Source organism: Schistocerca serialis, chromosome 4, assembly GCF_023864345.2.
Source record: "Schistocerca serialis cubense isolate TAMUIC-IGC-003099 chromosome 4, iqSchSeri2.2, whole genome shotgun sequence".
In the NCBI taxonomy this organism is placed as follows: domain Eukaryota; kingdom Metazoa; phylum Arthropoda; class Insecta; order Orthoptera; family Acrididae; genus Schistocerca; species Schistocerca serialis.
Genome location: NC_064641.1, coordinates 659,222,487 through 659,244,441, shown reverse-complemented (window position 1 = coordinate 659,244,441; position 21,955 = coordinate 659,222,487). Strand labels below are relative to the sequence as shown.

The following is a 21,955-nucleotide window of genomic DNA, read 5'->3' as shown; positions in this document are numbered from 1 at the left end:
CTGCGTGAGTGTGGAAGCGTTATCGCCTGATAGAGTTCAAAAGGGGCCTTTTAGTGGTCTCCATTTGGCAGCTAGTCAAATCGTGCTATATCCAGGTGTGAGGGGCATTTGCGTGTGACAATGTTCCAGTGTGATGGGACTTCATGGGGACGTGAGGGCAGGGATACTCATCACCAAGGTTCTGGTCAACCACATCTGATCACCACAAGGTTACGATCATCGTATTGTGTACCAAGCACGTTGTAACCCATTCACACATGATCTTGCCATCCAAGAACTCGCCAGCAACATTCTGTGTCATCCCACACCATTGGTCAGAGACCAGCAGCAGCTGGACTAGGGAATTTCGGCTCCTGTTACATGCTGTTTACACCACAATACAAATGGCTGCATTTGAAGTGGTGCTGTGATCAGGAAGCATGGACTGCTGATAAATAGCTTCGCACTGAGTTCAACAATAAATCATGGTTCTGTACTATCTGAATGACTATCATAGAAGTGTGTGATGGCGACATCGTAAGGGGTCCCATTCTTTCAACATTTTGGAGAGGCACAGTGGTGATACTACTGACGTCATGGTGTGACGAGCTATCTGGTATGACTCAAGGTCAAGGCTGGTAGCATTTGATGGAACTGACAGCACACACATCCTGCATCCTCGTGTTACCTCTCGTGCAACAGTAATGTGGAGCCGTTTTTCAATGGGGTAATGCTCGTCCCCATTGGGTGCATGTCTCTATCAGCTGTCTGTGGCCAGGAAGCTCCCCATATCTGTCCCTGACAGAAAATATCTGAAAGAAGCTCAGATATCAATACTGTCCCAGTGCCAGTATCCAGGATATCAAGGACCAGTTTACAACAGCTGCAGGCCAGCCTGGCTCAAGGGAGGATAAAATGACTTTAAGCCACCTTTTTCTAACTGAATCACTGCAAGCATCCAGGTAAGAGGCGGTGCAGCGTTATGCTGACAAGTGGCCTCATACGGCAAAGTTCTTTGTAAATTACTGAAATAACATCAAATACCCTCTCAATCCATTAAGTTTCATTTTGTTTCTTCATCTCTTCCACGATGATTCACTTTCTTTTGTCAAGTAGTGAGCTATTAGTGTTACTGGAACTAAGAAACAGATCAAACTGTTAAAACTGAACTATTCACCAGGGCCCAGTGGAACTCCTGTCAAATTTTATACAGAGCATGCAGCTGAATTGACCACTCTATTAGCCATACCATACTGTAGATACCCCAAACAAGACACCAAGCATAGTGGTTGGAAGAAAAATAAGTCACACTTATCTTAAAGTATGGTAGCATAGGTGACCAATAAAACTGCTACTTAATATGACTGACTTCAGTCTGTTGTAGAAACCTATTCTGAGCTCAAATGCAAAGAGGTACATAGAACAGAATCATCTCCTACATATCAACCACCATGAGTTCCATATCGACATTGGTCATGGAAAACCCAGCATCCACTTTTCTCACAACATATCATAAATGAATAAATGTCGTGTGACGAGGGCCTCCCATCGGGTAGACCGTTCGCCTGGTGCAAGTCTTTTGATTTGACGCCACTTCGGCGACTTGCGCGTCGATGGGGATGAAATGATGATGATGATTAGGACAACACAACACCCAGTCCCTGAGCAGAGAAAATCTCCGAGCCAGCCGAGAATTGAACCCGAGCCCTTTGGATTGACATTCTGTTGCGCTGACCACTCACCTACCGGGGCGGACACAACATATCATGAAAGCTATGGATAAATGCAACCAAATGTATGCAGTATTCCTTGGACTCCCAAAAGCATTTGACATAGCATCACAACAATGATTATTTATAAAAGTATGATCATATGAGAAATCAAACAAAATCTGTGGCTACCATGTGCATTTATTGGTAGAGAGGATGCAGCTGGATGGAGTGGCATCAAGAGATTTAGAAGTAAATTCAGGTGTGTACCAGGGAAATATATGTTCACCATGTACATCCATACAGACAATATCAACATCAGGCATTTTACACATGATGCAGTTACCTATGAAGAAATAGTATCTTTAAAATCTGTATAAATATCCAGTCAGATCTTGGTAAGATTTGAGTGTGGGATGCATACCTGATAGGAGTAACAAGGGATATTGAAACAAGGGCAGCATGGTCACATATTTGTTTGGTGCATGGAAGAGCATCACAGAAATACTAATGAACTTTTAACTAGCACGTACACTTGAAGACAGATGTCAGCTATCTTGCAAAAGCCTACTTACAATGTTTCAAGAACTAGTATTAAGTGATGAATCTTGGGAATATACTACAGCCCTCTTTGTACTGCTCCCAGAGAAACTGACAAGATAGGACTAATTACAGTGCACACAGAGGCATTTAAGCTACCATTCTTACAGTGCTGAATAGAAAAGGAAGAAACTAATATGCGTGCAGTGGCAAGTGCTCTGGCATGCAGTGTTCAGTGGTTTGCAGAGTGTGCATGTAGATGTAGAAGGTATCTACAAAGGTTACCAAGACAGTGTTACACTCTTACTAGCATTTCAAATTATATCCCCACTTATAATTCCATTTAGTTATAATCTAGAACATATTTGCAAATAGGACATATTTGCAAAAACCTGCCATACTGTAAAATAAAGTGGAACTCCAAAACACAATGGTGCCTTATGTGAAAAGTCACACTTAGTTTGCCCTCAACAACAAGTGCCACAAAACTCTGATGCAAAGTAGGTGAATGAGAAATTAAAGATTTACGAAGTAATTACACACTTGTTTGTGCTGGTCAAAATCAAAGTCATCCTCTTACTTTGACAGTGAGGACTGGAAACAATGGGGAAATCTCAGTGCTGTTCTTGGGTAGGTCCTAGTGGAGGAGTTTTGCAGTTTTGTTCCTACAACTTGTAATGCTTACAATGAATGATTGTGCTGTGTTATGGTACATGTAGAGTGAGAATAAGGAAGAGAGTGCAACACAGTGAAAGCTCCTTTAGAACAGTATTACTTGTTACTTGTCCTTACCTCATGGGACATTGTAGACAAGTTGGGTCTCCTTTAGGGGATAATTTATCTCTTATGAAAGGCTCGCTTGCCTAGGTTATGGCCCAATTCTTTAAAGTAGCTTCTTTGGAAAGGTCATCTTGAAGCCCAATTTCTTAGCATCAAGAGAAACAAGATCTTCAGAGATTGGAGTTTACCGTGAAGGAAAGCTCTCCACACTCTTAGTAAGCCAGTAGAAAAATAAGAATATAGTTAATTGCAAAGATCACTCCCTAAAAAGAAGCCTCCAATAAAAAAAATGAAACAAAATTTAAGATCAATTTCTATCTTAGAATAAGCCATTCACCCAAGCCTGATAGTTTTGGAAAGGAAAAAAGAAATAGCAACAGAAGACAAAATATTTATACTGTTCACAAATTCACCTTACATTCTGAGAGGACTCTAACTTTGCTGCATTGGAAGTCCTTACCTCTTGATGTTATCATAGTGAAAATGGAACATTTTCTTTAACCATCTTATAAAAATACAAGAATATTTCTTCAACTACTGCTATAGGTCCTAACATCCAACATTTTTAAATTCAGAAGACAGTTGTAAAATTACCAGTTAGCTGGGATCATTAATACAGCTACTAATTGTATGTAAACAAACTGATAGAAGGCAAAATGAAGCAGTAATCATTTCATAGGCTGGAGTGGTTCATGGTGGTAATGGTGATACTGCAGATTACAAGTTGGTCATAGCATGCTTACACTTGTAATTAGTATATGGTTAAAATAAATTATTTGTTTATTTTATTTCATTGTTTGGACAAAGCAGAAAAGAGACTGTCACTATGGGAAAATATGCTGTTCTATACAAATATTTTTAAAATAGCCTAAAGAGCAAAGCACACACACTAGGACATCACATGCATTCAAATGAAGTGGGAAAGGAGAAAGGATGAGAGGGTAACAAAGCTACTGAATTTTAATACAATTCTGGAATGCTTGAACAAATTATAATCAAAATTAGTACAGGTATAACTTGCTATCTATCGACTTGCATTCTTAAAAATGTGTAAACAATCTTGCTTTCCTTATGTAACACAAGACTGAGATAAGAAGTAAACAGGTCAAATAATCAGCCAGTTTCACATAAATAAGACATCTTGTTTTCCAATCAACAACTCACTCCACAAAATCAGTACAAGGAATAAGAGCAACCTACATCAACACTTTTGTTCTCAGTAATGTCTGTTATTTAGAAACAAACCTTCTCAATAACTTATCATCAATTGTAGAAAGCTTAGCTGCTTATAAGGAACAGTTTAATGCGAGCCTGAAGCATTTACTGCTAGCAAATTCTTCTAATCAATCAATAAATTTCTAAAAAAGAATCAACTGATGTATGAATCTATTGAAAGTATCAACATGTGATATCTATGTGATATGCAAATTCTGTGCATATGTTCAGAGATTTTCATGTAAACAATGAATTATTCTTATTTGGCAGTGTTTGGCAACAACAGCCTTTGAGTTATTTTAGTTTTTAAGTCTGCAAGTATTAATATAAATTTGACTATTACTGTATTAATTTTTAACTGAAAATCTGTTCCAACTTCCTTGAATACTACTTGACTTTGGGCACATGAAATAAATACTAAATCTAAGTAAATTAATCTTTGCAAATTGTTCACAATTTCCTTGCTATGGATCTGTGAAAAGAACAATACACAGTGTGTCCCAGTTCAGTTAGGGCTGTGACTACAAAAAATACGTCAGACTATGTATACAATGTCACCGTATTTATTCAAATTAGTCTCCCCTTGAATCAATACACAGCTAAAATTATTTTAAAAGTCCCATAGAAAATTTAATTATAAGATTTATTTAAAAACTGTTTTGAAACATTCAGTGGTGGTGGTGGTTAGTGTTTAACGTCCCGTCGACAACGAGGTCATTAGAGACGGAGCGCAAGCTCGGGTTAGGAAAGGATTGGGAAGGAAATCGGCCGTGCCCTTTCAAAGGAACCATCCCGACATTTGCCTGAAACGATTTTAGGGAAATCACGGAAAACCTAAATCAGGATGGCCGGAGACGGGATTGAACCGTCGTCCTCCCGAATGCGAGTCCAGTGTGCTAACCACTGCGCCACCTCGCTTGGTGAAACATTCAGTGTAGTCATTTTTTGTAATTACATTTAGTATTGCAATAGAATTTTCTTAGGTATTCTTAATTGCATCATAATGGTGTCCTGTCACTGACAACTTCTCTTTGGGGAATAAGTCTGCTGCAGTCCAGTCTGGTGAATACACTGGGATGATCCAGAACTGTGATCTGTTTTCTGAGCAAAAACTTGTGCACAAGCTTTACTTGTGGGCTGGGTGGGGCTTCGTTGAGTAAACATGACCACAAACATGCCCCTTAGTATTTGGGTCAAATTTGATGAATTCACTGCCTGAGGTGCCCAACTTCACACAAAACTTGATGTTGCCTCACTGCTCCACAGCCATTTTCCGATCGATGTCAGGCACATACTGTTAAATACCGAGAGACCAGTATATTTCAGAAAATAGTTACAGAAGGGTATCTTCCCATTTCCACACTTAGGGTTATTAATATGATCATGTGAAAGGCAGGTATTTGTGTCTGAGCCCTGGTCTAATACAGTTTTAACTTGTAAACTGCATCAATTGTTGTCGAACAATGCTCACACAGTATCAAAACCTTGGTATCTCGTTCTGCTGTGTGGACAAAAGATTCAAGAGTTTTTTTTTTTTTTTTTTTTTTTTTTTTTTTTTTTTTTTTTTTTTGTGCATGTGTGTCCCAAAGAAACCATTTGTATAATTAAGAACATGTACATCATTCTTCAGCTACTATCAAAATATTTAATCTGGCAGGGAGGCTGTTCACAAAGTTTCAACACACTGAATTTGATTTTTTTCCAGTCTTCCAATTCATCCAGTATACTTACCAGCAACTATTTTTCTTTACTACATTCACGCAAATGTCATTCCACCTCTGTATCCTCCTGGCATCTAGTGGTAGTCCACTCTACCAGTTGTAACATCTGTTTGTTATGAAATGTAGCTATTTAACTGTTGTAAAATGTCTCAAGCTTCTCAGGACCCATGGGATGTACACATATCACAAATAACATTGTTTTAAAGGCCAGTGGGAAGCATATTTACCATCAGAGTAACTTTTCCATGAGACTTGGGAAGTATGCTTGTCACTTTCTTTCTGTGGACTGCAAGAAACATACTTACCACCACCAACTTAGTAGTTTTATATGTTCATGGGAATTGGTCTCGCTACCTCTGTATGTGCCTACATCCTGTGGTAGTACGCTGTACCAGTAGCACAAAAACTGCATGTCTGACATCTTGTGGTAGTATGCTGTACCAGGTGTATAAAAACTGCTACAACAATCAGCTTCTGTTTATCATAACGTCACTATTTTTGTCACTTGGGAAGTCAGGATGCATTGTTTCTTTTCTACAGTATCCTATGCTGGTAGGAATAAAAAGAAATGGCCCAATTTTCAAATCTGACACATAGCAAGTATGCATCTACAGATGTTTAGCGTCATCAAAATAATTTCGAATTCTGTGTAATGGCAACCAATAATAGCTCAAAAAGCATCTTGGAAAGAATACTTACCATCATAGCCTTTGTTCCTAAATCACAAAAATAAACTTATCAGAAATTAAATAGTTAGTTGATCTTAGTTCTAATGTGGTACAAAAAATTAATTCCACTGAATTACCTGCAAAAAGGTTAACAATGATTAATAGCTGATGTTAGGTTATTGAGCAAATGTAGCATTTAATGTCTTATTGCATCACAAAAATGTTTGAAATGGTTCAGATCAGGGCTTGGGCTAGACCAACTCAGCAAGTTATTCAGATTTTCTTGAACCTACACTGCAATGTTCCCCTCTTGTTGACAGAATCATTGTCACACTAATGCCAATAATGTCTGATTCATAACTACTGTCACATTACTTGTTTATTTATTTACTATCACTGGCTGAAACAATAAAAAAAAAAAACAGACTACTACATCATCTCCATCAAATTTCATTGTCATGACAACACACTTAAGCAAATACTGTTACTGATAGCTATGGTGAGACTAACTACAGGATAAATGGAGCAAACTGGATACAGTCTGTATGTTTGTGCCACACCTTTGTTAATATTTAATGCAAAATACGACACTGGTACTAGTGACTTTGCAGCAATAATATTTTCAAAAAAATATTTTTATTGCCATGTCCATTAACGGTAGTACTATTTCCACGTCAACAAACACAAGAGCCTTACTGCAGAGCAGAAGGTCCCGAGGATTAGTAGTTGTTCTTTTACTTTTTGGTTCCTACAGAACTCGAAGCTCCCGTACCAATCTCACATATGGCCTCCAAATGCTTATATCTTGTGCTGCTTCCTGCCAAATTATTTACATCCATCCTGTTGCATATTATTTTAATTTCATTTTTCCATGTCTCCCCCTTGGTTTCTTACTTAATGACTTCTCCATTAATATTTTTTAAATTCTCTGATCCTCTCTCTTTCTCATCAGATGGTCTGCCCATTGAAATCTTCTGGAATGTATTATTCTCATTATTGTTGCTTGTGGTAATAGTACATTGATTTTTGTGTTGCCTATGACCTACATACCAGCTTTGTGATTCACTGTAGTATGAACAAAAGATTTTCCTATAAACTTCATTTACAAATACCTGTAACTAGTGTTCTTCCATGTTTTTGCTCCATAGATTAGGACTGATGTGATGACTGTATTATATAGCTTGAATTTAGTTTCCCTTGTCAGTGGTTTAAACCCTAGAAAGTTTTTTTATAGAGCACTTAGGCTCTATTAGTATTTTGCAGTATCATTTTCACTTCTGCTGGCCTCTGATTTTGCTCAGTTAGCATCATGCCCAGAAATTTGACTGTTGTTTCCTGATCATTCACTTTTACGCTGAGTCTGGATGCTTCTTATATGAGCTCCACAATAACTGTTTAATCTCTGTTCCACACTTTCCAATGAACACTACATCATTTCCATATGCCAAAACCTTAACTTTATTTCTTTGGAGGATCCCAACAGGTACTAGTTTCGAGTGTCCTCACAACTCTCTCGAAGGCAACACTAAAGAGAAAAGAGGACACAGCATTCTCTGTCTTAATCCAGTTGTATTTTTAAAATAGTCAGATTTTATTCCATTTGGAAAAATCCTACTGGTGTTATCATCCAGGGTCATTTAACTAAGAATTATAAGTTCAATTGGAAATCACAAGTCTGTCATTACATTCCACAGGATTAGTTATTAAAAAACAATGCTATGTCATGTCTGGAAAAGAATGAAATTAGATTCAATTAATTTGTACTCTCTGGGCATTATGTGAATACAGACAACACAGGACAGAATGAGTGGGGCATCAAATTCTTAAAATATGATATAGAACAAATTATCAAAAAGTGGTGAAGAGCGTTTAACATTTAAGATCAATTAAGTGGCATACTAGGCAATACAAGAAAAATATTAAGAAACAAATAGCTTGACAAAACAATCTAAATTCATTAGTCAGGTGCAAAACCTTAGTTTTTGAAGACATGATTTGACACAAGTGAAATGCATCTGTGCTGAAAAAAACATACCAAATGAAACAAAGTCATTACTAATTTCGTTTATTGACACATGAATTATTAAATTTAAATAAAGTACATGCAGGAATGTACATTATTTTATATTTGCCAGAATGGTAGTTAATTAGCATCATGTTATGTTCAAATCTGTTTTTGTTGTATTCATCTTTGTTAAATGTAAGCCTTGGCTGCAAACACTTATGTTGGTTGTTAAAATTCATAAATAGAATTCTATTGTTTCAAAATAATATAAACATAAAGGTACTTATTAATTAAAATGTTATTATGTTCATATTATTAAATCTTAAACAATGAAAAATCCAGGGTGGAATAATGACAACCATATGAAAAGGACAGATTTTTGCTACTCACCATATGGAGGAGATGTTGAGCCACATACACAGGCACAAAGAAGACTACTAAACATGTGAACTTTCAGCTAATAGGCCGTCTTCAAAAGTAGACACACACACACACACACACACACACACACACACACACACACACACACACACACAAACCAACCATCATGCAAGAGTATCTCACACAAACATGACCACTGTTTCTGGCGACTGAGGACAAACTCAGCTCAGTGTCCAGAGACAGTGGTCATGTGCGAGCGAGTTGTGCTTGTGTGGATGTTTGTCTACTTTAGTAGATTGCCTTTTGGCTGGAAACTCACATGTTTAATGGTCTTTTTGTTGTGCCTGTCTGCTACTCAACATCTCGTCTATATGGTGAGTAGCAATCTATCCTTTTCATAATATTGTTATTATCAAACTTTTTTGTTGTTGTCCAAATGCTTTGGGGTTGTGTTAACAGTAAAGTGTTGGCTTCAGAAGCCCTTGATCCTTTACCTGTAAGGTTCAGCATAATCAAAAAATATTAAAGCTATTTACTTCTCACAGGGCTTAATGGCAGAATACATTTAGAATATAATCAAATATTACAACTGATGTCAGTACACAGTTATTCTCCTACACTGCCAATGTCACCCTCCTCTACTCTGGCACATCATTACCAGAGAGGAAACAGTCACACAGTGTCACTCCTATCTAAGGAATCCAATACGCAGAGGAACATTGTGTATGAACTTACTTTGAGCTGGTGAACTGTTCGCCAACAACAGAAGACGTATGAGCTTTACTCAGTTTCCATCTCATGTTCTTCATTTGCTAACAACAGCTCAAGTATACAGTATTATTTTAATTCAGTCATTTGTTGAACACCCTTGCAGGCCCAAGAAATCGCAGCTACCATTATGGTATATTTTTGCAGTTTTTTCTTTCTAAGAACTGTGGAAATTGGATGTGTTTTCATACAGCCTACTTCATTCCTTGTTTCTGGGTTATGGATATCAGTACAGTATTCATCTACAGCATGTAGTTAACTACAAATTTCTCCTACATCATCCAGACATCTCTGTTGCCACTTGGTCTGAAGGGATCCAAAACTGTGATGTCCTATAAATGTCCATTACAGCTCCTTTGTTAAAGCGGAAAAAAAGAAAAGTACAAAAAATATGAGCATATATAATCTCTACTGTTTGAGATTTGAGTATTTTTATTGAACACAGGCTTTTCTGGGAGGTTTGTTCATATTAATTCATATGTGCACAAGGAACATAATGTAGTAAACATCTAATGATGTAAATATTTCCTGCTTACAGGTTGTCCACTGCTTACGTCCAGTGGTCTGTCCAGTCTCATACAGCTACGGCACTTACAAGAACTTGAATTAACCAACTGTCCAGGAGCATCCAAGGAATTGTTTGAATATCTCAGAGAACACTTACCTCATTGTTTAGTAATAGAATAATGAAGGTAATTTATTTTTAAAACTGTTCCTGACATCAGGCAGAAGAATTAGTGATTGAAATTACTTGAACCCAACAGAAATTCACAGAAGATATATAACAAATGTGCCTGTGCAGTGGTTTCATTTCAGAGTATGATTCAAAGGCATACTGAGTAAATGTGCTGTTCAGGAGCAGTATTTTGAAGTAAATAGTGTGTTTAAACGTTGCCATCATTCCAACCCAGCTTGCAAAAATTCAGTCCTTTATAATAAAAGCTTACATAAGGGGGCTTTTAATATTAACTCCTCATCTCACAAAGACTGAAATTTGTTTTAGTGACTGACATGTTGATTCATATTTGTAAGCTGTTAAATGCACTGCAATCCCTCTAAGTAGAACTACAGACTGACACTCCCCAATAGAATTATAATGATGCTGATAAATAAAAACCAAATGTTGCAGAATGCTACAAAATTTAGTGATTACATTCAGTGTAGGAGCAATATAAAGTATTCATTAAGAAAGCTCGCTGCTACACATTTGAGAAAAAGTGCAATAATTTCCAGATGGCTATAGGAATCTACAAACTATTTTTAACAAGATTAGTTACATTAATTTTACAACTAAATAGTTTGGTAGTATTATGGCAATACCTAGTAACATGCCAACAATTCACAGGAAACTGGTAATGGTTAATTTTTCCTACGGTTTCCAAAGTAAACAAAATATATCACTGGTTCAATATTGAAACCTGTACACAAAGAGAGGAAAACATGGAATTTCACCTTAGTCTTGAACTGTAATTGCACCAAAACATAGCAAGATTTCTAAAGCAATAGCTTTGAATCACAAGAGCCAGTAATTTAAATAATGCATTCCACAACATTGCCAAGTTAATTGTAAACTGGTGTAATAAAAATGCTCTTATTTTGACTGATGTTGCAACATGATTTGTGTTGTCCTTTACAGTTGCTCAACTTTCTTCCATAGTGCTCATAAGTTCACGTTAGCAATATTAAAATATTCTGTGAATACAAAATACTGTATCAAGAGATTTGCTGACAAATAGAACCAGAAGTGAAAGTTCCACAAATAATTACCACAGTTAACAAATCCTCATTTTTATGGATCATGAACCAGACCCTTTATAAGCTAATTATTAACTATTTGCAGTTGCAAGCAACAGTAACATTAAGATTTCCTGTTCTAAATAAAATCGATTCACTCATGCCTCGTCCTGTACATACGTATTGAGCTGCACAATGCAAACCTTTTTTTCTATTTGCCTTTTGAAATTATAATAGTTGTGGATGTCTTGCTACATTTTTTGACACCAATGGGATAAGTTATTAATACTTAATGTATAAATGTTTCTAAATGAAATATTTTTTATGAATCTGGAGACTCTGCAACAAAGTAATATACTACTGACATCCATAAATATCTCCTGTAGTGATGCATAAGGTACAGGTATCAGAACTGATTAGCATGGGAGCTCAACATAAAAGTCTAATTAAATTTGTCCTTATTCCAGATAACCTATTCGCTGATATAGGCGATAGGAACAAAGTATTTTATGATGTTAAAACTCCATTGGTTTCTATAATGCATATTGCTTTTTCAGTTTAAAGTTTCCCTTTCCTAATAATGCACCTTAATTCTCCATTATCCTAATAATCAGAAATAAATGATATAGGGCCAATTCAATGACAGTATGATACCTGTCTCTTGGCCACAAGAGGAAACAAAAATATGTAAAAAGTGCTCATCTGAAAAGTGTAAATAGTAATCTTATAACTTTTTACTTCAAGTCTGTGATGTGCACCTGTAACTGCAATAATGTCACACAAAATCATACCATTCTAAGAAATGTTGTATACTTCATGAATTTTATGAGAACTATTTTCATAAAAAAGCTGTGTGCTGTTTGAGATTTAAATTTCTGGTTATTGTAAATATATACACAAATTAAAAAAGTGATATCACAATGTTCTTCTCCCTCCTCCCTGTTTATCTCCTTACAGTGTGAAATGGTTGATGAGTTTTAGTTAGCCAGTATTACAGCTTGACATACCACCAGTGCAATGCTGTTACCAAGAACATGCCCTTTAACCAAATGAAACTTGGAAAGAGATTACACATGGTTCCTTAATTTTAGGTTTACAGGACAATGGTAAATATAATCAGGCTGAGACAAATACCAGTATTAATTTTTGTGTAGAAATGCCAGCAACTAATAACAATAAAAGAGTACATGCCTTCAAAATATAATGTAAGTTTATTTGTTTTTATCACACATAGTACAACATGTAAATATTGTAAATTTCTTACTGGTAATGCATGATAGCAAATGTGACAAGGCGCCAATTAAGTAATTGTAATTTTCTTTGTTTTTAATTTTTATGTGATGTTGTTATTAAAGAATAATAAAGATATTTAAAGAATACTTGAATAATAAATTTATTGCTTACAACAGACCATGAACACAAATGAATCCAAAAATACAATCACTGCATTAACTACCTGTGTTGACATCCTGTTGTACAAGTTCCTGGCTGTTAAATACATCAATCTTCTTCCAAAGTGTCTGCACATTACGAATTTGCCCACCAAGACAAAAGACCAAGACCTGGTTCATTGATGCTACCCTGTAGCATAAAGGCAATATCAACAGAATCAACAAAAACTAAGTAAATATGAGCTGAGCACAATATATAACAAAATCATAATAATAAAAACTACCAAAATGGAAAAAAAACCCTCACCACAAGCAACTGATGTGGGTACAAAGACACACATATCAGCTCATAAAATTGCATTGTTTTCAAGTGAGCTCTCACTCAGTTTCAACTTTAAGCACAGCCAAGACAAAACTGCCCACGCAAATCACCCAAACGGAGCTCTCGATGTCATGTGGCAACTGTCCACCACTGCCATTGTAACACAACAAAGAATCAATTACGTTGCAGTGTTGAGCAGTAGGATGTATAAAATAGGACTGTTCTGTTACTGCATCATGTTTTATAACTTTCTGGTTTATATCCATTTTGTTTTTGGTGTAATCATCATTCCTCGTTGCAATACGAAATAAAATGGGTGGATCCTGGCTTTGGATTCAAAGACAACATAAAGAAAGCCACAAAATTAATTGCACTTAAAGAAAAAGTGCATCAATTTATATGCAATGTGCAGGAGAACTTGGAGAGGTAAATGAAAAATGAGAGACCTGTCTAGCAAGTCTCATAAGTAGTCATCGACATAGTTCGACTAGGTATGTGCGTACTGGAAAGGATAAAAATTAAAAGAAAAGCAGTGAAGCACTACCCTTGTTTTTTATACAACAGATAGGAAGAGAGATGTTCAGAGGTGTATAACAAATGTAGAATCTTTTCATGGTGAGAGTAGACATAAATGCATGGCAATGCAGGTTTCCACAAGAAGTGAAGGAAATTAATTTTGATGACACTGTTTGGGTCAATGAAACAAAGGTTAATAGTGGTCACTGAGTGACAAAAGATTTGACTGACAACATGGGAAAAGTTGTGACAGTCTCAACAGGTACAGACAGTAGAATTATTCTTCTACATGATGGTACTTGCTGTGGCTTTATTCACCAACAATTAAGTGTTTTTTCTGAAAGGAAAAACCTTTTGAGCACCACGAAGCAAGGAATCTTGACACTTAAACTGTTGTTTTTATTTATTTTATTTTAAATTGCTTCCAAGTTTAGAAAATAGATTAAATTAATCACTACAGAACATACCAACTGCATTCTGTTCTCTGACAGGCTACTTAATATAGGCTATTCACATAGTTTCTTTCATTCCCATCTCACTTTTTGATGGGTGCTGCCATCATTTCTCCAGGAAACACCTCAGTAACAGCACATTTTACGTGACCCACAACATATGGTGTCACTCATAAAAATACAGCCAATGTGTGAACATTATATCACCATATAAGAAACATCAAACAACAAATAATTTTAACTGGAGTAAATGAATAGCCTATTTGATGATTCAGGAGCAATTTAAAATTTGGGAAAACACATATAATGATTACGGATCAGACAACAGGCATGAAAAGATGTGTTCAATTAATTTTTTTGAGGACAGTGCTCACTGCTCCACCCTTACTACCATTAGTGAACAATATGTTCCTTTTTCAGTAAATTTATTAACAAAACTGTTACAAAGCATCTAAGTATAGGAAAATTATACAATGTGATATATGTTTGAAATTTAAAAAAATAAAGAACTAAAGGAGAAAATTCATGACTGATATAAAAAATAGCTGTGGGAGAACTCAAAATTGACAATAACAGAGTGCTCACAATTGAAAAAGGTAAATGGATTATTGAAAACTGTAATAAAGAGAAGGCCACTTAACTCAAGACTTTACGAAACAGAAACCACATTTCAGTTACAAATATTTAGAATAAAAATGCCTTCCCTGGAATTTTAACTCTGTCACAGAGCAGTGATCAAACAAGAAGCACTCTACACTTCAAATAATCTTAGTCTCTAACACAAAACATTAAAAGAGCAATTAGAAGTAACATAACAAAATTATGACAAAAGTCTTAAGACCAAGAAAAAGAGGAAATACAACACCTAAAACTCAATGCAGATATCTAGACAAATCCCTAAAGTCACAGTTACAATGCAGATGGAAATAATCAAAGTCATGGAACACACAGAAATAATGGACCAATATAAACTAATCTATGAGATTCACAAATTCTTGAAATACGAGCTTATTTGGTCCAACTGGTACAGGCAAACAAGAAAAGAACTTGAGAAATTACGGTCACTAAATTTACAGGACTGAGATGCAATCAAGAAAGATTACAAACATGGTGTTTTGAAGAGGAATAGAGAAGGAACAAACAAGAGACACTGACAAAGAAATGGAAACATTCAGTCACTGTGCATGAAGGAATACTGGACTAATAGGTAACATAACATGCCTTGATTTGGCTCGGTCTTAGGTAACCCATTTCTGAAAGAAAAATTACTTTCTGGATGCCCATAATAAGTACAGCAAAGATAACAGACTGGATTGAGGTGACAGAGTTAAAGTGACCAAACTAAAAGGTCTTCAGTCTCTCCACCTTCTGTGCATCAAGGCGGCAAGAGTCCTCAGAGAGGGAGGGGACAGAAACAAATCCTAATGAACTCTACTGTAACCAAGAATTAATAAAACCAAGAGATATTAGCAAGTAGAAGTGATAATGTGCATTGCTGCACCCAGCAAGCACCTGGAGGCCCCTGGGACACCTTACGTGATGGGAGACCCGCCCTCTATATCACACTTGCGTTTTATCACCCTCTATTGCTACCAGAAAACTAACAATGCAGGTAAGTTGTTAAAATCTCAAGAAAGAGAACAACAATGACAAGACAGTAAACCAACAATAGATGTAGCAAGTAAGAAGAATTAAAAAGGTGGGAAGGACAGGAACCAGGGCGAACCACTGAGCAAGGGCAGCAAGGGCTGGGTCAGAGCAGGTGACAGGGCACCACTCTAAAGTGGCCTAATTTGCACAATAGGATCTGATATGCTTGCAATCTTAGGGTAATTCACATATAATATATATTACATATTAGAGAAGGAAAGTTGCTACTCACTGCAGAGCAGAGATGCTGAGTTTCAGTTGCCTGAGATTGCAGTTGTGTGTGTGTGAATTGCATTTGTATGTGTGTGTATGTCCATTGTTGATAAAGGCCTTAATGGCCGAAAGCTATAATTGTGAGAATCTTTTTGTTGTGCCTATCTGCGACTCAGCATCACCGCTATATGGTGAGTAGCAACTTTCCTTCTCTAATATTGTTACATTCCATCCTGGATTTTCCATTGTTTGATATATTACATGTGTGTGTGTGGCTTAGGCTGACCTGTACAACAGGCATATTGTGTGGGAATAGAAACAGTCTGCTGTATCGACCTGCTCTGAAAGGTAACGTACATTTCAGCAGCAAGAAATTATTTTCCAGACTCCGACATACAGGCTGCCCTGTGCGAGAGGCCTGTTCAGTTGTGGCAGTATTAGGCTGCCTTATCAACCTGTTTTGTGCAGAGGGTACACACGCAGATGGAGCTCGGGGAGCTCAGATGGTAGAGCACTTGCCCACGAAAGGCAGCAAAGGTCCCGAGTTTGAGTCTTGGTCCGGCACACAGTTTTAATCTGCCAGGAAGTTTCATATCAGCGCACACTCTGCTGCAGAGTGAAAATCTCCCCAAGCTTGGGGAGCTCAGATGGTAGAGCACATGCCCGCAAAAGGCAAAGGTCCCGAGCTTGAGTCTCGGTCCGGCACACAGTTTTAATCTGCCAGGAAGTTTCATATCAGCGCACACTCTGCTGCAGAGTGAAAATCTCCCCAAGCTTGGGAAGCTCAGATGGTAGAGCACATGCCCGCAAAAGGCAAAGGTCCCGAGCTTGAGTCTCGGTCCGGCACACAGTTTTAATCTGCCAGAAAGTTTCATATCAGCATACACTCCGCTGCAGAGTGAAAATCTCATTTAGGTTTTACGATATCCATGACTGCTGTTGGGATTGAATGTTTATGGCTGAATGAAGTGTTTGAGTACTGGGCATTGCGATAATTGCACCATCAATCAGGTCCAGGAGAGCAAAGGTGGTGTACTGGTTTTTCTTCAGTTGACAGTCTGTGGAAGAATGTAGCACATACTACCTGATTCATTTTCAACAAAACCTCAGTATTATTTGTAATGGCCAGCCCATAATATTGCTGTAGTTCATCAACCATTTTGTCTGTCAGCCTGACTCTTATGGTTTTACCACCAGAAAGTTTCTTGTCTCTCAAACTTCATTTCAACTTCCTCAACCTGGTGCCCATCCTCTTTCGGACATGACCAACACATTTAAGTTTTGTGATAATCTTCTCACCATAAGAGATGGAAAAGAGCCACCGTGGTACAACAACCGAGTTAGAAAACTGCTGCGGAAGCAAAGGGAACTTCACAGCAAACATAAACATAGCCAAAGCCTTGCAGACAAACAAAAATTACGCGAAGCGAAATGTAGTGTGAGGAGGGCTATGCGAGAGGCGTTCAATGAATTCGAAAGTAAAGTTCTATGTACTGACTTGGCAGAAAATCCTAAGAAATTTTGGTCTTATGTCAAAGTGGTAGGTGAATCAAAACAAAATGTCCAGACACTCTGTGACCAAAATGGTACTGAAACAGAGGATGACAGACTAAAGGCCGAAATACTAAATGTCTTTTTCCAAAGTTGTTTCACAGAGGAAGATTGCACTGTAGTTCCTTCTCTAGATTGTCGCACAGATGACAAAATGGTAGATATCGAAATAGACGACAGAGGGATAGAGAAACAATTAAAATCGCTCAAAAGAGGAAAGGCCTCTGGACCTGATGGGATACCAGTTCAATTTTACACAGAGCACGCGAAGGAACTTGCCCCCCTTCTTGCAGCGGTGTACCGTAGGTCTCTAGAAGAGCGTAGCGTTCCAAAGGATTGGAGAAGGGCACAGGTCATCCCCGTTTTCAAGAAGGGACGTCGAGCAGATGTGCAGAACTATTGACCTATATCTCTAACGTCGATCAGTTGTAGAATTTTGGAACACGTATTGTGTTCGAGTATAATGACTTTTCTGGAGACTAGAAATCTACTCTGTAGGAATCAGCATGGGTTTCGAAAAAGACGGTCATGTGAAACCCAGCTCGCGCTATTTGTCCACGAGACTCAGAGGGCCATAGACACGGGTTCACAGGTAGATGCCGTGTTTCTTGACTTCCGCAAGGCATTCGATACAGTTCCCCACAATCGTTTAATGAACAAAGTAAGAGCATATGGACTATCAGACCAATTGTGTGATTGGATTGAGGAGTTCCTAGATAACAGGACGCAGCATGTCATTCTCAATGGAGAGAAGTCTTCTGAAGTAAGAGTGATTTCAGGTGTGCCGCAGGGGAGTGTCATAGGACCGTTGCTACTCACAATATACATAAATGACCTTGTGGATGACATCGGAAGTTCACTGAGGCTTTTTGCAGATGATGCTGTGGTGTATCGAGAGGTTGTAACAATGGAAAATTGTACTGAAATGCAGGAGGATCTGCAGCGAATTGACGCATGGTGCAGGGAATGGCAATTGAATCTCAATGTAGACAAGTGTAATGTGCTGCGAATACACAGAAAGATAGATCCTTTATCATTTAGCTACAAAATAGCAGGTCAGCAACTGGAAGCAGTTAATACCATAAATTATCTGGGAGTACGGATTAGGAGTGATTTAAAATGGAATGATCATATAATGTTGATCGTCGGCAAAGCAGATGCCAGACTGAGATTCATTAGAAGAATCCTAAAGAAATGCAATCCGAAAACAAAGGAAGTAGGTTACAGTACGCTTGTTCGCCCACTGCTTGAATACCGCTCAGCAGTGTGGGATCCGTACCAGATAGGGTTGATAGAAGATATAGAGAAGATCCAACGGAGAGCAGCGCGCTTCGTTACAGGGTCATTTAGTAATCGCGAAAGCGTTACGGAGATGATAGATAAACTCCAGTGGAAGACTCTGCAGGAGAGACGCTCAGTAGCTCGGTACGGGATTTTGTCAAAGTTTCGAGAACATACCTTCACCGAAGAGTCAAGCAGTATATTGCTCCCTCCTACGTATATCTCGCGAAGAGACCATGAGGATAAAATCAGAGAGATTAGAGCCCACACAGAGGCATACCGACAATCCTTCTTTCCACGAACAATACAAGACTGGAATAGAAGGGAGAACCGATAGAGGTACTTAAGGTACCCTCCGCCACACACCGTCAGGTGGCTTGCGGAGTATGGATGTAGATGTAGATGTAGATAAGGCTGAGTGGCTACTACACTGTTATATGCTTTTGAATCTCCATCACCTAAGATTGACTAAAAATTTCAATAGCTGCAGAGGTCTCCTTACCACCACTTGTTCCTTCATAATTTCTGTCACAGATACGCCCTTCTTCATTCCATGATTTACACTTATGACAATGTTTGGTTAAAATCTGGAAATCTGTTACCTTTCCAGTATCCACACTGGTCACCATAGGAACAGTACTCATAGAACTGTAGCCGTGCTTCTGCCAAGTGCCATCAAATGCTACTGGTATGTCAGTCATACCATCATTTACTTCAACAGCTTTGTCTGCAGCACCCTTCATTGACTCACATGCAACAGATTCCACAGCAGTTCCAATAAATCCTGCATACTTATCGATTTTACACGGTGGGCATGGCATATTCATCATGGCACACATTGTTTCTGCTGCATTGTGTCCTTTGCCGATAGCTTTCAAGCCATAAAACTACCAAACATTTACTTCAAAATAATTATCTTTACACTTATCAGAATTCCAAAATGAATGAGTGTATTTACAACTGGCACAATTAACGGAAACTGCTATGTTCTGCACTGCACATATGATACAGCTTGTAGGATGATCGCCATTTTGGAGTAAAAATCACTTTGTGGAAATGCACAATGCAGGTATTTTGCATTCATATGCAACAATCGACAGCACCCTTGACTGTCTGAATGCCATTACGAATAAGAGCTCAAGAAGTCATCAGCAATGCTCGCAGCCGAGTCCTCAGTAGCATCAGCTGCTCTTTCTTTCCGTACGAGGTACCGTCGACTCGCACAGTCAATATTGCAAAAGATGTGACCAAAAGCAATCACTTTGCTAGCAGCAAGGAGCCTGGGCCCAGCACATTCACCTAACACCCTTGTTAGGACGTGTAAGTCAATCAGAAAATAACCTAAACTAACATTTACATCAGTTTCATTTTGAGAAAACTGTGTATCACAATGCTTTTTTTTTAATCTTCAAAGCACTTATGGGTGTTTCCCTAGATACTGACAACTTTGCCTGTGTTTCATTGTCTGTAACTTCACACACCACATTTTGAACACAATGTTTCCCTTCATTCGAAAATCTATTACCATGAAACCCACATTTCTTAAAAAATGCTTCATTTTGGTGTCATACTTTACTTTTTGAGAGATTTACCAATCTATTCATCACTTTTCCTCGGAAAAACATTAACACTACAACATACAATGCGTGTTTATGCTATGAAATGATACAATACTGTTTTTGACACTGCTACCAATACAAACATGTAATTTAAGCTTTATAACACAGCAATCCACAGCCTTCTATATAAAAAATGACCGATTTTATTCGATCTTGAAGTAACGCAAATAAAAATTTTAACATTTTCACCAGTGTAGATTATATTTTAAAAAAAATAAAACAAAATACTTCCGATGAGAGTCTATAAGTGATATACATATCATTTTATTCAGAAAATTGCAAATTTTATAATGACATAAAAATCCGAAAATGTGAATTTTTTTCCGTTCTAACTACCCTTAATGTCTGCACACCTCTAAGAAAGGCATGTATTACAAGAGAAACAGAGATGGACCAACTGCTAAATGGCAACACTGAGGGTTTGCTGGCTTGTAATCAGCAATGCAAACTGATCATATTGACTCAAGAATCTGATACTTATTTTGTGGTCATCAGTTTTCTGAAGTGTTTGATGCGGCCTACAATGATAGCCTGTCCTTGTGTCCAGCTCTTCATATTGGAGTAGCACTTATACCCAACATTGTCATTTATTTGTTGCATATATTCCAATTCAGTCTTCCCCTACTGTTTTTATGCACTCTAACTTCCTCTAGAACCATGGAAGTTGTTCCCTGATGTCTTAACAAACATCCTATCACCCTGTTCATCCTTCTCGTCAGTGTTCTCCATATGTTCCTTTGCTCAACAATCCTGTGGAGAACCTTCACATTTCTTATTTATCAGTCCACATAACTTTCAACACCCTTCTTTAGCACCATTTCTCCAATACTTCTTTCTCTTTTTTTTCCCCAATTTTCTCACAATCAGTCATTCACATCTACTCAATGTAGTGCTCCAAATGTACATTCCCAGACATTTATTTTTCAAGTTAAGCTCAAAATTTTATACTGGACTCTTTTGGGCAAGAATGCCCTCTTTGCCTGAACTAGACTGCTTTTCATGTCGTCATTGCCTTGTTCATTATGTGTTATTTTGCTTTTAAGGTAGCAGAATTGCTTCACTTCACCTGCTGCTTGGTTACCAATTTTGATTTTAAGTCTTTCAGTAATCTTATTTCTGCTGTTCCTCATTACTTTTATCTTTCTCCAGTGTACCCTCAATACATAATCTGTAGTCATTAGACTGTTCATTCCATTCACCATGTCCCGTAATTTGTCTTCACTATCTTTGAAGATAGAAATGTCAACAGTGAATTTTGTCATTCATATCCATTCACCTCGAACTTTAATCCCACTCCTGAACCTTTTTATTATTTCTGTCATTGTGTCTTTGATGTATAGATTGAAAAGTAGTGATCACAGACTGCATCCGTTTCACACCCGTTTCAATCCAAGCACTTCATCCTCAGTCTTCAGTTCTTATTGTTCTCAGGTATTTTGTACCTATTGTGCATTATTCAT

The 21,955-nt window shown here is 37.6% G+C and overlaps 2 protein-coding genes across 2 annotated transcripts in view; one reads left to right on the top strand and one right to left on the bottom strand.

Moving 5' to 3' along the window:
* Nucleotides 1-12,879, top strand: part of LOC126474670 (F-box/LRR-repeat protein 16) — a 788,581-nt gene extending 775,702 nt beyond the window's left edge. Inside the window, exon 7 of the mRNA XM_050102149.1 lies at nucleotides 10,305-12,879. Within this exon, the coding sequence (XP_049958106.1) occupies nucleotides 10,305-10,453 (149 nt within the window). The 3' untranslated portion in view covers nucleotides 10,454-12,879. The remainder of the gene's footprint in view (nucleotides 1-10,304) is intronic.
* Nucleotides 12,878-21,955, bottom strand: part of LOC126475523 (DNA-directed RNA polymerase III subunit RPC8) — a 56,427-nt gene continuing 47,349 nt past the window's right edge. Inside the window, exon 5 of the mRNA XM_050103454.1 lies at nucleotides 12,878-13,081. Within this exon, the coding sequence (XP_049959411.1) occupies nucleotides 13,028-13,081 (54 nt within the window). The 3' untranslated portion in view covers nucleotides 12,878-13,027. The remainder of the gene's footprint in view (nucleotides 13,082-21,955) is intronic.